We start from the raw sequence: 17,737 nt of genomic DNA on the forward strand, positions 1-17,737 counted from the left end.
AACCAGATGAAAAAAACCCCCGAAGAAACTTTGTGGGCGAACTAGGGAATAAAATATAAGCTACCAGCTTAGCAAATACCTACACATCTCCAGTTGGATCAAGCATATATACAACTAAATGAAATAATAGTTATAAATACCAAATATCACAATAAATTGCAATGAGAATAATCTAGTAAATACATCGGAAGTGAAATTCGCAACTGGCCAATAGATCTTTAATCAGTTTAGTAATTGTTTTTAGATTAAAACTAGTTTTAAATTGCATCTTAGGAAGAAAAATTTTTTATGAAACTTTAAGCGACAACAATAATAAATTTTTGGCCTTTCTAGGTCATTGTGACTACAACCACAAACAATCGTCTCATAGCCTCTCAATACTAGAGGTATCCCATCAATCCACATGTGCTTTTGTCAGGTCTAATTCAATGGTTGTTGTATATGACTTTCGAGTGACAATAGACCATTCGTTAACCGTAAATTGAGACCATATGTACGGATTATGATATGACACCCCAACAGCCTAGGGTAGATCATTGCAAATTCCACCCAAGCGATGGATCCGTTGGTATTGGAGCCAAAGATTTTAGATGCAGACTCCATCCATCCGTGGAACATGCTGAATTTGGATCCAGTATTTAAATTTTTTTAATACTAATTCATTTTTTTAATTAACAAATTAATTTCAAAGGTAAGCTTCTATTTATTTAGATAGTGAAAATATAATTTGCCACCAAGATGGTAGCCTGATGGTAAGGAGGCAATAATTTCACCCAAGTTATCCAGGTGTTTGCACTAGGAGCTGGAAATTAAAATATCAGATGGAGGAGGTTTCGTGTTCAATCCCTGAAAAGTGCTTCACAAGTGCTCGGCATGGATAATTTTTGCCTCATTTGATTAGATCACAAGCTTCGAAGAAAATTGAGTTTTTATGCAGCCAATGACATGGCGAGCATAAGGGTTCAGTCGCAGTGTGGCACAGAACGGATTAGACGTAGTTTAGCAGCAACCAAAGCAAGGAGGTTGATGGGAATTATTCAAAGGGTGACATGCTCTAAGTGATTGCCTTTAAGCATGCATTGTAAACTTGACGGTGCCGACTAGTTTAGTTGGTGAAGCCGTTGACCAATGCATTTGCATAATTTTATTCGAATAGGTATTCAACTCTCATTAATCAACCAAAACTATAGTCATCCCTTCCTCATTGAATAGTTTTAATTAAATAAAAACTGAATAAATACCAAATATTTTTAAATTTCTCTAAAATTTTAAAAGTATCTCTAGGTTTTATTTTAAGAGCCAAAAAAGTTGTTGGGCTATATAATCCTAAATAAGCTAAAAACTATATTTTTAAAAAACAATTATTTACGATTATATGGGAATCAAAATATAGTTTAGCTGATAAAGTTATTGAATGCTGACTAGTCATATAGGTAAGAATTAGGGGTGCCAATGAGCTAAGCAGCTCCCAAGCTACTTGGGATTAAATTGGGCCTAAGCTCGATTAGAGTTCGACCATTATCGAACTCAAATAGCTTGAATAGTTTTTCGTGTCAATTGCTCCAGTAGCAAAATATTTGGCTTGAAGGCTTGAAAGCCTAATCAAATATATATATTTTTAATAATATAAATACTATAGATTATTAATTTGATATTTTAAAATATAATATTATTTTATATTTTATTTTAATTATGTTTTTTAATTATGGCTCGGTTGATTTTCAAAATTGAATTAAGTCAATCTCGAATATTCTTTTTTTTTTTTAACTGAGTCGAGTTCGGATTTGGATATTAAAATTTGATCGATTTTGAATTAAATTTTGAGTTTCAATATTTTAAATTAAGTTGAACTCGGGTTTTTGGCTATTGGGCTAAGTTCAGCCTGATTGCACCTCCGAATCAGACTTTTAACCGAGAATGTGATTCATTACTTGTCAAGTATACCGGTACTTTTTTTCAAAATGTTGATCGAAAGATTTTTTAATTCAGATGGGAAACTGCATCCGGGCACCTACCACTGTCCTTGAGATCAGCCTCTGCCTACCCATACATCATCGGTTAGAAGAAAACTCTGCTCCCAATCTGTCATTTTGAAATATTACCAAAGAAGATGAGGGCGATCTTTGAATAATGGAAACCAGCTTCCGTCACTAGTTTGAAACGGCTCCCACGTTCCCATTCAATGTATTCCTTGCTCTCTTTTTTTTTTGCTACAAATTCCTTGCTTTTTTGACTAGTCCTACTGCATGCTTATAAAATGCTCTCTTAGCTCTCTCTGTATGCCGTGTCTGGGATCCCCCACCAGAAGAAGACCAACTCTTTTGGCTCTCTTTCAAAAGGAATTCTTCTTTAAAAAATAGAAAAATACTTGCCTTTTGGCTTGTTAGAAATGAAGAAAGCTGAAGCTCTCATCTTCTTGCCTTCCATCCTCCTTGTTCTCCTTCTGTCTTGGAGTCCCGTAGTTGTATCTCAAGAAGTTGGTAACGAGAGTTGGAACCCTTATCTATGAAAATAGAGACTTATATATGGTTTTTGACAGCTTTAATCGGTTCTCTGTGGTTGGTGCAGAGGATGAGAAGGAGTTCAGCTATGAGGAAGGAAGCCCCAATGGGCCGGATCACTGGGGAGAGATACACAAGGAGTGGGCTGCGTGTAACAATGGAGACATGCAGTCGCCAATTGATCTGACCCATGAAAGGGTGAAGATTTTCCCTGGATTGGGGAGGCTCAAGAGGAGCTACAAGGCCTCAAACGCAACGCTTAAGAATCGCGGCCATGACATAATGGTACAGCCTTTTACTTGCTTGCAGGTTGCAACCATTTATATCACCATGATAAAATTTCCATTTTCATACTTTGAGCTTGTTTATTTTCTTAATATTCCAATGGAAAGGAAGTCAACAATGGAACGAGCAATAAGATGGCTCTATGATATTTCTAAAAAAAAAAAATAAAGAGCATATATGTTTGTGGCTCCTTCATAGAAATCATGAAGTTCAGCTTGTGATATTTCAGATAAAGGTTCTTTTGTACGTACCAGTTTAGTAGCTTACTAGTTTAAACTATTTTTTTTTATTTTGTGTTTTACTTTTGACAAAAATATTGTGTTGCTTGGATTTAGTTGAAATGGGCGGAAGGAGGAGGGTGGATTCGCATCAATGGAACAGAGTACCAGCTTATGCAATGCCATTGGCACTCTCCGTCGGAACACAGCATTAATGGCAAGAGGTCTCTCTCTCTCGCACTTAAACCTCATATCCAACCTCCCTGTTTTTTGGTTTGAAAAGAGATGATCGAATTGTGCGAAAGGATCGTTGTTAGAGCTTCTGCCCTGTAGTAAGAAAAAAGAAACGATTATATTTCATTACACCAAAACCGAGATGACTTCATACTATAGTTTATAGTATTTCATTTCTTTATCCATAAAAACTTCTGCTACTTTATATAAACTCAAATTTGCTGCCTTTATAATACATTATGTTGGCGTCAAGAACAAAAGCATGGAAAATTTCTTTCTTAGAAAAACTAGTATTGTATTTATTTTTGTATCTCTAATTATAACTTCTTCTTTTTCTCTTGTAGTTTCCCTTTCAACTAAACATACCTCATAACCGAAGATACCTCGTATGGCAATTCTTTTTTAAAGATTATCAGAAATCAAAACTTCAAATAAAATTATATCACGAACACATTAGAACATAACTAAATCCATGCTCTCATTTACGAAGCAATTAGCAGGGTACTTTTCTCATGCTAATTGCAAAGAGGGAATATGTGTTATCCGTTTGCAGATATGACCTTGAGATTCACATGGTTCACCAAAGCTCTGACCAAAAAAATGCTGTCGTGGGCATCATGTATAAAATTGGACGGCCAGACACATTTCTTTCAGAAGTATTCCTTCTTTTCAACTTCATCTACAGTTAGTGTGAATCCCTTCACATAAAAAAAAAAAAAGCTTACTCTCTTGCTTTTTCACAGCTAATGGAACACATTAAAGAAATTGCCGACGCCGAAGAAAAGGAGACAAACGTAGGCATGGTCGATCCAAGGCACATAAAGATAGGAAGTAGGAAGTATTATAGATACATGGGATCTCTGACAACCCCACCTTGCACTCAAGGTGTTGTATGGACTATTACTAAGAAGGTAATTAATCTGCTTAAATCTGTTAACATACAAATTCTTGATATTCCACTTCTCATGAAATATAATTGTAGTTCTGAACAATTTATTGTGAGTTATAGGTCAGAACTGTTTCAAGAGAACAAGTGAGGTTGCTAAGGGAGGCTGTGCACGATGTAAGTTACCCTGATTCTTCATATAATAGCTATTAATGTTAATTAGCTGAAGCTTTATACAGGTTGGATTTCAGTATTTCTATCTACAACAGTTATATCTGGGATTAATTGTAACTCAAGTGAATGCGTTATGTTGCCTTTAGCTAGTTAGAGGGAGGGCAAGTAATTTTATCACTCGTTTCTGGCAACTAAACATGCTATGATGATTCCTAGATAAGGGATTACTCTCTGCCTAATCATGAATACAAATTATAATAAGTGGAAAAACATAATGAAAACCAGAACATTAATTTTGGAATGAATATCATTATAAATGGGTTATGTATAATACATAATAAGAGTGGCAGTCCTCCTCTAAAGATAATCCTTGGGGACAGGTGCCAACCAACTGAGCTAACAACTATTGGCATCTAAACCTCTTTTTATGATAAATATCAAACATTTTCAATAGTTATCTGCTATCTTTGCTTGCAATCTAGTTTACTTGTTTTGGAGATACAAGCATATGGATTTTATAATTTGAAGATCATCGTTCAAATTTGGTATTTTCTCATTATTATTTGTAACATTTGTTTTAATAGCAGACATTAGTTCTCTCTTTTTGATACACATTGAGAGGCAAAATTGGTGGGACGAGCATATGAGAAACATTGTTTTGCCTAATTTGTGATTCAAGATGGTGAGTCACATACTTCATCGAGTTTATTTTTAGAATTTTTTGCATGAATATACTCCTAAATATCGAATTTTGCATGAATACCTTTCAAAATTAATATTTGCATGAATATTCTCGTAAGATACTTGCTTTGCTATTCTATCTTTTTCTTATTCTTGCTTTTTCATACGTACCTACCCCATCTAACGCCGTTAAAAACTTAACGGTTTCAAATTAAAATGACTAAAATATCTTTAATGACTAGATGTGCAAAAGAAACATGTATAAGACGATCGCGATGGGAGACAAAAATATAATTTAAATTTTTTTATATTTAGTTAAAATAAATATGGTTTTTATTAATAGTATTAGAAGAACCGTTATATTAGAGGCATTTGTGTAAAAATAATATTTTATGAGGATATAGAAGTAAATATAAATTTTAAAAAGGTATTCACTCAAATTTAAATTTTTAGAAGGATATTCATAAAAAAAACCGTATTATCTTGTGTGTAATGTTGGTTCTTTTGTTTATTACTATTCACTTTTGTAGCCATTTGATACATATGTAGAATGACATTAGATTTGATGGATAAATAGAGCAAACAGTATTTTGAATTAGGCTGCATGATTTATTTGGAATAAAATATGTGTCATTTTTCCTTTCTTATTTTTAGACTTCTGCCCTCACATATATTTATCATTTTCTCCCATGTTCAGAATGCAGAGAACAATGCGAGGCCAATCCAACCAATCAATGAACGCGAGATCCAGTTTTATACTCCAAAGATTCATGAAGGGGATCAACGTTTTCCGCATTAATCAAATGATCTAGTGAATGCCCCATTTGTTTCTCTAATGTCTTGTATGTCTTTTAGCTAGTTGCTAATAAATAAAGTTATTCATTTTGAGAGAAGATAATATTAATTTGTTATTTACTATTTAACCTCATGGGAAGAGGTAAAGTTGTTTGAAGAAAGAATACCCTTGAAGTTCATGTGAATTATCAAATAAACAATATGATGTCTTCTATGTCATTGCAAAAATTATCCTCTAAATGTTCGTTTGTTTTGGATTATCTCAGATTACGGAGTTATCTAATGATTCCTGAGAATTATTTTTTTGAAAAAAAAATGATTGTGGAGAAAAATAAATTTTATCATATTTGATTAGTGAAAAATTATACTCAAAAATAGCATAGGAAAAATATTACTATATTTGATTAGATATTATTTTATATAAGGATATTGTTAAATTTTCAACAATACCATTAAGTAAAAAATTTAAATAATAATATTTTTTTCTTAGTCCATTTATTGGCTATGTATAGCCTACTTATATAAATACCGCCAATATTGGCTATTTTGAATATTAAAATATATCTACACAAATTAATAAATACTTTTAAATTAATATACATATACTAAAAATAAATTAATTATTAATAAACACTATATTATATTATTGATAATTAATAAATATTTTTAAATTTAGTAATAGTTTGTATTTACTAATAAACGAATTATTATTTGTAAAAATTATTAATCAATATATTAGTATGATATTAGTGAGGGCATTTCTATCAAGAAATAATATTTTTAGATTATCTCCACGTAGTAGTCCAATATGGAAAAATAAATATCACCCTACTAATAGTATTTGTTTTACCTTTTTTTTCAAAAAAATAAACACAGAATCCATTATTTATTTTACCATCTACCTTATCTATTTTTCATACCAAATATAATAATTTAATATAAAATTTATTTTTTATATTGGATTATTTTCAACGAAATGGTTCTTAGAGAGTAAAACATGACAATTAAGTGAAAAGTACCTCCTTGACCCTTTTTTTTTGTGTGTGTACGTGTCACGACCCCCGCCCCGTTCCCGGCGGGCCACCGCGACGGTCCTAAGGTGCGGGTAGGCATAAGGCCACCAGCCACCACGTAGAACCCTACTACCTATCAATCATCAATAAATTCTGAAAATTTTGGCATGATGCATGCATAAAATGATCGCCTTTCCTATGGTGACCTGTCAGGATTATCTCATTACATACAACAACGCTACCTGTCAGAGCAGCAATCACATAACCTGTCACATAACGAACCTAGACAATATATATCAATACATCATCACAGGCATATAACTCAACTGTATAAAAATCTGGTTCCCATTCCATCCATGGTCAAACCCATATCTACAACAGGATCTATGACTGTAACTATACACTATATACAATAGAAGGTTTATAATACACCAAAATGTATAAACCTTTATCTATTTTATACTATACTATGGAGCGGCACAGCTAGCAGGCAATCTCTAACCCTGCTCCTCTCTATACAATACCTGCCCTGCAATCAAAAACACCAAACTGGGGAGTGAGTATATAAATACTCAGTGAGTGGAGTAGAGAGTACTATGCACATGAGACAAGATATAATCATGGCTCGAGGTGAAATCTCAAGAGCATATGAGCAGTCGTCAAGAACAGGATGCACATAACTCAACATAAGAAATAAGGAGTAAATCATCACAATCCCAATCAACTCATCTGGAGCATATATAGAATAATCAAATAAGTATGTATGATAACATGAATATGCTCAACAGGTCATAGTACTGAATCATATAAATCAGGTGTCAATAGGCTGAATCATCAACAAGACAGCTATCGGGAGGTGGGTTTTACGCCTCAGGCAAACCAGCAACAACTCCCTACTGTCACATGCATATGCAGGATAAGACACCATACCGATAATGTAAATGCTAGACAGCTATCGGGAGGTGGATTTTATGCCCCAGGCGAACCAGCAACAACTCCCTACTGTCACATGCATATGCAGGATAAGACACCACACCGATAATGTAAATGCTAGACAGCTGTCGGGAGGTGGGTTTTACGCCCCAGGCGAACCAGCAAAAACTTCCTACTGTCACATGCATATGCAGGATAAGACACCACACTGATCATGTAAATGCTGGCCAGTATCCAGAACAGAAATCCATAGAAATATCTCACATATATATACTAAACGGCACCTCGCGGGAATTCTACATCCGCGGAAAGCCGTACTGCACCTCGCGGGGTCTTACTATGCCCGGCGGCAAGCAGAATATAAGTCGTAGGACCGGCCGATCCTACGCCTAGGGCCGTGTCCCCCCTAGGAAGGGACTGGGCTCCGTCCACCCAGAAGGCTACTATGTGCACAAAGGCCGATGTTCAACCCCATCGACTATAGGTGTCCTGTAGATACTGCTAAGCCATGCATGAATGCCATAATGCACCCTCCCAATACTCTACTAAAAAGGAGTATAATCAAGACTACCACTCACTCGATCATGACCCAATCATAAACTAACATCAGGGTTAGGAGTGAGGGTCAAGGAAGTGCAATACAACTCAATATACCACTAAAAAGGCTCTACAAATCTTTGAAATAGAGGAAATGAAATCAATTTATAAAAGAAATCATTTCACAATTCAGAATCAATTTGATTACTCATCAACCCCTCGTAATTCCTCTCAATGTTCCCTCAAATGCATGTACAGAATAATCAAGCATGGAGAATCAAGATTATAGAGGAATCTATTACAACAATTATAAGGAATGTGAATAAGGAATGTGCTCATGGTACAAAGTACAAACTTCCACTCACCTGTCAATCCGGCACGGCCCTGATACGCCTCCAAAAATCTACAGCAGACAGTGAAAAACTTCCTCCTCTTGTTCCCTAGCTTCTTGCCCAACTGTGACATGCATTTACGATACATTTAGTCTTGTATCAAGGGCTATAATCTACGTGCCAATTATAATATAGGGAACTTTAATTGATTCAACTCCCCCGTTCCCAAAATCTTTTTCTTTTTTCTCTTTTTTTTCTTTTTCTATTAATTAACTCACCATTTATGTGTATTAGGGACTCCCTTGCACGAGTACAAGATTTTCCTTAGCCTAATCTAGGCTTAATACCCTATTATGGCATGAAATTTCTTATTTTCCACCCGGATGAACAGTAACCCGGACCGACAGCGGATTATTTCATCCCGGTTTTGGTCCACTTTCTAAACTCCAAATTTTATGAAATTTATACCCAATGTTCTACACTCATAGGGGTTTCACCATCAGAGGCCGATTGACCTCCGAAATAATTCACCGAAGTTGGAACTTCGACACAGTTTTTCCGTAATGCCGGAAAAATTTGTCAAAATCCGATTCTTCCTCTTTTAACCACCTCTACAACCCTTATCTGACCCCTCTAGACTACATTCACCCTTTGTATAGCCTAATATCATCAAAAGACTAGATAGGGATGGATATTTACCTTTTTCTTTTTGGAAATCGAGGTCCTTGCGTAGAGGGAAAAGAGATCTACGTTTTTTCCTTCAGCTGGCAATGCAACCGGGTCTCCTTTTTTTTCTTTTTCTTCTTCTTCTTCCTCTTCCTTTCTTTCTTTCCTTTCCTCTCCTTCTTTTTCTTCCTCTCTGTTGCCGTCTGAGAACCCTCCCCCTCTCCTCTCTGTTTCACTCCCGTGAGCCAGCTCAAACCCATGATTTATGTCACATCAAGATACTATTCACCCTTTTTTTAATATTATTAAATTTCCATTTTGCCCCTAACACTTCAACATATCTACTGTTATGCCATTAACTTTTGATTTCTTTCCAATTTTACCCTTACCACTTCAACACATCTACAACTATGCCATTATCTTTTGATTCCTTCCAATTTTACCCCTTATATCAATTTTAAAGGACTATTCTATCCCTTTTTATAAAAAAAAAAATTTGGGGTTATTACAGTACGTGTCTCATTATGCTCGACCGTAAATATGTTCAGAGCAATCACAATACAAAACACGATCTAGTACCTGCGGCATGTGATCAGAGATCCTCCTTAAGATAGGTCTGGAGTGATGTGCTTCAAAGGCTTGGCCCCTTCCTTTAACATCCTAAAGCTAAAAGGATCACTTATACACACGAACAAGCCAGCCATCATCCATATGACATGCACGGGGTGGCAGACGGAGTCAACTGCACACACGTGCGTGTTCTATAAAAGGCTTGTGGGGCTACCGAGGGTCCGCTAGTCGGAGAAGCTACTATAATTGCATTGTGTAGTATTACTTCTAATGTGGAGCCAGCATTTTTGAAGGACATGTTGAACTATAAAAGATTTAATAGTTGAAAATTTTCAATTAAAATCAGAAAAAAAAACTTAAAATATTTTAAATTTTGAGATAAAATACTTTTAGCTCCTCTCTTTATGAATATCTATAGAAAAAAATGACTAAGAAGTTAGTTATGTAATCACAGTAATTTTATTAATTGCTCGTTCTTTTTCTCTTATCTAAACAATTTTATAGGACTCTATTTTTCCCAAAAAATTTTTATCAATTGCTATCCACGTTGCCAACCTCTTGAACTCTTTTCAAAATTGGGAGGAAAAAAAAACCATAAATAGTGCTTCTCTAATCCATGTATTTTATCTCTCTTATGCTCTAATCCTTAAAACTTTTTTTTATTAATTTTTAATTAAAAGTGCATCGCACATTTCTCGTGTCTTGCATCTTTGATCTTGGATTAAAGAGCGTACATAGATGAACAAAACTGTTTTGAAACTTTCTATCAAAACACAATAGGTTCTTGCCTTATCACTCTCAAACATATGTCTAAATTAATTAGATTTGAGGCCTATTTGGATAATCGGACATGATTGGACTGAATTTCCTATTGAACTCCTAGGTTGTGCAACCCGTTTATGTTGTCCCATATCAACCTAACACTCTCCAACATAAATTCCGTGCAGGAGCAGCTCAATGTATATGGAGCCTAAGGCGAACTCAAAGGCCCCAACATAAATGCATTTAGGGTCTCAATGCATAAATAAAGAAAAAGATAATAAATTTCTTTAGAAAAGAGATACGCCTCAACATAAATGCATTTGGAGGCCTCAATGCATTTATAGGTATAAAGATATGTAGCATTTAAGGCCCCAAATGTATTTGGAGGCCTCAATGTATTTAGACGCTCACCTTGGAACTTACTTGATGTAGCACAAGTGCCGGGGAAGAGGAGGAGGAAGAACAAGAGAGGAAGAAGGAAGAAGGAAGAAGAGGTTATAGAGACGCCAGAAGAAAAGAAGGGGAGAAGGAAGAAGAAGAAGAACACGAAAGAGGCTAGGATTTTTTCATTCAATCATCAGTTCCTCATACATGAGAGGGGTGGTCTTTATATAGACCTTACACATTGACCCAATTACATAAACCCAATTGACTAGTCTAATAATAAAACAACTGACCCAATTGACTTGACTAAAATAAAAGCAAATAATGCAATAAAAGAAAATGACTCGGACTCAAATGGACCCAATCCAGGTCAGACTCAATCCAGAGGCTCAGGATCATCTGGATGAAGGGCTCTGATGTCCCCATCAACTCCTTCCGGATGAGAAAAACTCGACCTCGTCGAGTACAGGTCTGGCCAGCTGTCGTACTGCTCCAGGAGATCGGGGTCAAGGTGTTGCAACTGTGCTCTAGAAATCCACATCACATCAGACTTTGGTCGACATTTTCACCGAACAAGATAACGTTGGTAACCACCGTTCCTGGTTGACATAACCTGCTCATCCAATATATGTTCTATTTGTTCTCTGCATGCATGAAATTTGGAAGGTGGTAGCTCAACAGCAGGTAATAGGTCAGGGTGTTCAACATGGGTAGGTATAACAATAAAAGGGTCAGAAGGCATGAATGTTGTCCTTTTGTATGGGACTAAATCTTCAATATTAAATATCGCATTAATCCCATAGTCATCAGGAAGATCCATAACATTTGCATTCGATCTGAGTTTCTTTAAGACTTTGAACGGTTCCGCACTACAAGTTTGCAATTTCTTAAATATTTCCGAAGAAAATAGTTCAAGTCTAATTCTTATCATGACGTAATCTCTATCACTTAACTCTTTATAACGTCTGTATAAATCAGCAAGGAATTTATATTTTAAGTTATTAAAGTGAATACAATTGCTGATTTCTTGATGCAATGAATGTGGATGTGATGCAAATAATGGTGCAGACTCAAAGACTATATACTGATGAGATATAAAAAATAAGTCTATGGGCTGCCTAGGTTTGTAATCATACACCACTTCGATTGAATTCATGCCTATGGACTTATTAATCGAACTATTATATACAAACTCAACTGTCGGTAACATTAAATTTCAGGTCCTAGCATATGCATTCGGGTTGAGCCTATGTTGTGGAAGATTGGACAGAGATGCTCCGAAAACTAGATCAAGTACATCACGCATCGAAGGAAGTACATCCGGAAGATCATCAGGGACTATAGAATGAAACTCCTCTAAAAGGGGAACTGCTATAGAGGAATATTTAACGTTGGACTCCGCATTGGTATCTTTAGTCACAAGTGCCAACTCAGGTGACTGGCTCTCAATATCTTTCACTACCTCTTCTATAGTAGTGATGTGAAGTGACTTGGTTGTACTTAGGTCAATAGTCTCCTTATGGAAATCATTTTGGACAAAGTCTAATTTTGTGGGTTTGTCCTCAAAGTCTTCCACATAGTCTTCTATATTTGGTCCATAGACTTCTTCGACATATTCGACTTCTTGGTTCCTAACTTCTGGCTCAGTAATCGGGTAGGTCTTAGTGGAACATTGGGGTGCTATGTGGCCGAATTGTTGACACCTAGAGTATTGAGTTTGGTGCCTAGGAGAGTGGGGAAGGACTACAGGTGGTGCAACCAAATTGATTTTAGGTTGGGCTGTAACAGGGGTTGGCGGTTTAGGGATCCTAGAATTTTGCATGAGCTCATGGATCTCTTGTTTGAATTTCTTGTATCCAGCCCGCATGGCGTCGATCTGTTCTATGAGAGACCTCAAAATATCGGAATTCATGGTAGCTACAGGGGTTTTAGGTTGATTGAAATAGTACTCCCTATCACTACAGGTTGGCATGCAATGATGATACTATGTGATGATGTGAAATGCAATATCACTAATGAAACCCTAATAAATATGATGTAAGACCAAATTTGATGCAGGACAACCTACTAATGCAATCTATTATGATTTCAGAGATCAGCAAGTTTTCACAAGAATAACTTAAAGTTTAAATGTTGCTGATTTTTACTTCGGTTATTCAGAATTAAGGATTAAGATTATTCAATTTAAGAAATTAGATTGCAATCAAGTAGTACAGTTGTTCTGATCCTAAAGTAATCTGATCGGAGAATGTTAAGAAACGTCCAGTTGCTAAGGTGTGCTAATTTAATATCTAGATTTTAAAAGGTGAATAAGATGGGTTTGAAAGTAGGGGTTCTATGTTCTGAATTTTGACAACAAAAGTAAGTTTCAAGAATATGGTTATCATGCAAACTAGAACATAATTAGATAAGTAGGTCCAAGAAAAGTGGAAACCTTATTACCTGTCGTGAAGTAGATGACCAGAATGTGTGCTCATGGGCTGGGGCGACGATCGGTGCGCGGTTGCAGCTTATGGACACTTTTAATTGGCTTCAACTTGGATCTGATCACAGCAACTTGGCGGGGAGACAATCAGCCGCACGGGACCTGACTGGCCTATGGGCCTGCGGCTATGGGCCTGTAAACAATGGACTGATGGACCTTTAGAGAAGGGCTGGGGGAATTGGGCCCGAAGGCTTTGGTGGACTGCGGCTCACAGGGGGTTGATAGGACTCGGGTGAGGCCCTGCTGGCCCGATAGTTAGAGGGGAGGTGGGAAAAGGGTGGCTCGGTTTGGGGGTGTTGACCGATGCCAGTTGTTGTGGGGAGGGAGGGGGGGAAGCTCGGGCGGCGGGAGGCGCGAGCGGTGGTAAGAGGCGGTGCGGTGCGGTGGCGGCGTGGTGCGGTGCGGCGGCGGCGTGGTGCGGCGGCGGTGCGGCGCAAAGGCGGTGGAGCGGCGCTGCGGTCGGCCGCGGAGAAGGAGGCGCACGGGATTCGGCAATGGTGGGGAAGGCTGGCCGGCGCGGCGATGCTGCTCGTCGGGGAGGACGACGACGGTTCGGTCACCGGAGGTCGAGCGGTGACGGCTCGAGGTGCTCGGAAGAGGCGGCGAGCCGGAGGGGGCGCTCGGCGACGGGGCGGCGACGGTTGGACTCAAGCGGCAGGGAAGCACCATGGACGAAACGGCGGCACTTCGGCTGCTCGGTGAAGACAGCATCGGCGGGCAGACGATCGGGGAAGAAGAACAAGTAAGGGTTTTTTTTTTTAACACGTGGGGTCACGTGCGTTTTTTTTTAAAACCTTGGATCCAGTCGAATTCGGGTTGTCGGGCGTGACCCGCTCCGATAACCCGTTAGTTCCTCACGTGCAAGGCACATGCTTTTCTTTTCTTTTTTTTTTTTTGGACCCAGGTTACTGGTTTTTGGGTTAATGGGTGTGACGCTTACCCGTTAAGGTTGGCTGGCTTCAACCTCTCGATGGACGAGGTAGGCCGAGCCAGTTCTTGCAGCGATGGTTGCGGCGGCGGCGGCGGAGCTTGCGGCGGCGGCGGCGGAGCTTGCGGCGGCAGCGGCACAGGAGGCGGCTGACCACAGTAGCCACGTGCGACGTCGATAGGCACGGGAACCCGGGCGGCGACGTTTCCGTGGGGATATGGCTCCTCCGACGGCGGGCTCGGGCCTTCACTGGGCAGAGGCGGCAGCCAGGACGTCCGATGGTGGCTCGGCGCTGCTGGCGGCGACTGGTGGCGGTGGTGGGCGCGGGTGTGACGACAGGTGGGGTGGACCTGGCGAAGGGATTTTCCCCAGTTCCTTGTGTGAGAACCGAGAGAAGGAAGAAAGGATTTCTTCTTCTTTTTTTTTTCTGGAAGGCATGCTAGAGGAGGTGTGTGGGGTAGGCCGGATGAGGGAAGAAGAGATCAGAAGAGACTTTGTTTGGAAACTTCGGCATGGACGAAGAAGCAAGGAAAGGCAGAGTCCGATAGTGGTGGCGGGAGGAAGACAGCAAAGAAGAAAGACGTTGTTTAAGGACCTGGGGCTTTGGCACAGAGGCAAAGCCGAGGCTCTGATACCAAGTTGATGTAGCACAAGTGCCGGAAAAGAGGAGGAGGAAGAACAAGGGAGGGAGAAGGAAGAAGAGGTTATAGAGACGTAGGAAGAAAAGAAGGGGAGGAGGAAGAAGAACAAGAACAAGAAAGAGGTTAGGATTTTTTCATTCAATCATCAGTTCCTCATACATGAGAGGGGTGGTCTTTACATAGACCTTACACATTGACCCAATTACATAAACCCAATTGACTAGTCTAATAACAAAACAACTGACCAATTGACTTGACTAAAACAAAAGCAAATAATACAATAAAAGAAAATAACTCGAACTTAAATAGACCCAATCCAGGTCAGACTCAATCCGGAGGCTCAGGATCATCTGGATGAAGGGCTCTGATATCCCCATCATTACTATAATAAATGCATTTGGGGGTCGAGGCCTAACGTGACTGACCGCATAAGTCGCCTAAAAGTTGAGCCGGCCCTAATCCCGTACAAGAGGAAAAAAAAATTTCTATAGGCATTTTTTTTTTCTTCCAACAATTTTAATATCCTTTTTCCTCTTTAGTCCTCTATCCTCTCCTTCTCCTCCCTTCTTCCCTCACCAGAATATGCCCTTAAGTTTATTCTTTTACTATTTAGTCAGCAAAAAGTTTGAGTCCTCCCAATCTTCCAGTAGAGTAACCGTCCTATCATAGATTCATCATAGCTCCTAGGTTTACTATGTTTAATCATTATAGTGGATGTAATGGCATTTGTCAAGTTCCAGCCTTCAGGTAGATATTTTTGCAGAAACATCAGAGAACAATAACAAACATGATGGCTTCATTCAATTAAATCTCTTGTCACATATTATAATACCGCCTATCATTGTCATCGTGGACATCGTCATCATCATTATTTCTGTAAGGACCTGTGCGGATGTATGTTTAGTCCCACATTAGTTATTCGTTGGGTAGATCTTGGGTACTTATACAGGATCAAGGAACCCAAATAATACCTTCCGGCTAGCCATTTTGGGTGAGATCTTGGGTTGTTACAAATGGTATCAGAGCGGACCCGGCCCATAACTTATGTAGACTAGGGGACACTGCAGCACGGATCCATTGGGGTTGACCACGGACCGATCGTGGTGTTTGTGATTAGATTTGAATAGATTTGAACCCTTAGCCTGACGAGGACGTCAGGGCTTGAACAGTGGGAGTATGTGAGAACCCGTGCGGGCGTGTGTTTGTCCCACATCGGTTATTCGTTTGGTAGATCTTGGGTACTTAAACAGAATCAAGGAACCCAAACAATACCTTCCAGCGAGCCATTTTGGGTGAGGTCCTGGGTTGTTACAATTTCAAAATGGAACGATGAGGAACTCAATTATTTCCCAAGGAGTGGTAGGGTTCTACAGATTCTTTCAACAAGATCGATGTTTAATCTCTTCAATGTGCCGTACCTATGAATGAGAAAGTTTGTAAGGTTTACCTATCAATAAATATCTGTTATTAGGCATTTATAGCCATTAGATTTAGTTGGTATGAACTTTGGGCATTCAAACCCAAAGCCTTCTAAGCTAACAGCTCTTTTTAAAGAGGTTAAAAGTTTATAAACTTGTTTGATGCAACTGATCTAGTCTAATCTTTGATATATAAGAAGCCATATATTGCTTTACACTAACTTAAATTGTCCACCAACAAGCTCCAACAGGCAACGGCGTCCGCAATATCCCAACCCTTCCTAATTCTTCTAGAAATTAAATAGAAGTCCTCCAAAAGCTCCAAATTATGATCAAAGAGAGAATCTGCGAGAGGACAAAGTTTCAAAGCCTCTGAAAATGGTGGCCAATTTTCTTAATAAAAAAGTGAGACATAAAATGGTGGTCAGCAGTCTCCATTTGCTTATTGTACAGAGGTCAAGTAGTCTCCTTTTTTAATATCCTTTCACTCTCTCAATAATGAACCTTGATGGGCTTTGGTCTTTTTTTTTTTTTTTTTTTTTGAGGAGAGCGGCGCCCACGGTCGCCACCATATCTATGGAGAAAATGAAATAACCAATACAAGTTTTATTAAAAAAATAGACCAGAATGACAGTTTTGGCGCACCTTCTTTTTTATTTTGAGGTAAATTTGACACGCCATCTTGCACCCACCATATCTCGACAACCAACAATGTCGAGAAAAAGAAGATGACATAAAAGAAGCAGCTATAACACGTCCAAAAACTATCCATCCTAGTCTTAGTCAAAGCCTTTTGTGTTAATATAAGAATAGTAATATGTTATGTTAAGAGTGAAAAAGATGCATCTATTTTTCAAAAAAAAAGAAGAGACAATGACATCAATATTCTCTTTATATGATTATTTTTCTAACAGAGTAATGCCTAAACAATTGATCGATCCCTCTCTTCCCTTCCTTAGGGGGCCATGTGGTTCATGATAATTGTAGGTTCGTACCAAGTGTCCCCTTAGAAAGGAAAGAGGGATCGATTCAGTGTCTAGGCAATATTGTCCCGTTAGAATAAAATAGAATAAAGCCTTTAAGCGTCAGCTTCCATCCTTGTAAGACTGTTCGAGAATAGTTTACGTGGTGCATTAGTATGAAGATTGCGTGGTGTATTAGATGCAGCTTCCTTCGTATTATTAGAACAATAAGACAGCAGGCGTGGTATGCGTGGCATTCATGCGGGCCGTTTGGACTAGCTTTCTGCCTACTTTTGTCCGTCTTTTCCACATGCAGATCATATACTTCCATT

At 38.5% G+C, this 17,737-nt stretch overlaps 1 protein-coding gene across 1 annotated transcript; it reads left to right on the top strand.

The window, feature by feature from the left end:
• The first annotated feature begins 2,253 nt into the window (after nt 1–2,253).
• On the top strand, nt 2,254–6,014 carry LOC103722250 (alpha carbonic anhydrase 7-like). Its single transcript, XM_008812724.4, has 7 exons — nt 2,254–2,480; nt 2,569–2,786; nt 3,122–3,228; nt 3,792–3,894; nt 3,982–4,149; nt 4,248–4,301; nt 5,677–6,014. The coding sequence occupies exons 1-7, from the start codon at nt 2,390–2,392 to the stop codon at nt 5,776–5,778; spliced, it is 843 nt and encodes a 280-aa protein (XP_008810946.2). The 5' UTR covers nt 2,254–2,389; the 3' UTR covers nt 5,779–6,014.
• Nucleotides 6,015–17,737: the final 11,723 nt, after the last annotated feature.

This window comes from Phoenix dactylifera, chromosome 2 (assembly GCF_009389715.1).
Source record: "Phoenix dactylifera cultivar Barhee BC4 chromosome 2, palm_55x_up_171113_PBpolish2nd_filt_p, whole genome shotgun sequence".
In the NCBI taxonomy this organism is placed as follows: domain Eukaryota; kingdom Viridiplantae; phylum Streptophyta; class Magnoliopsida; order Arecales; family Arecaceae; genus Phoenix; species Phoenix dactylifera.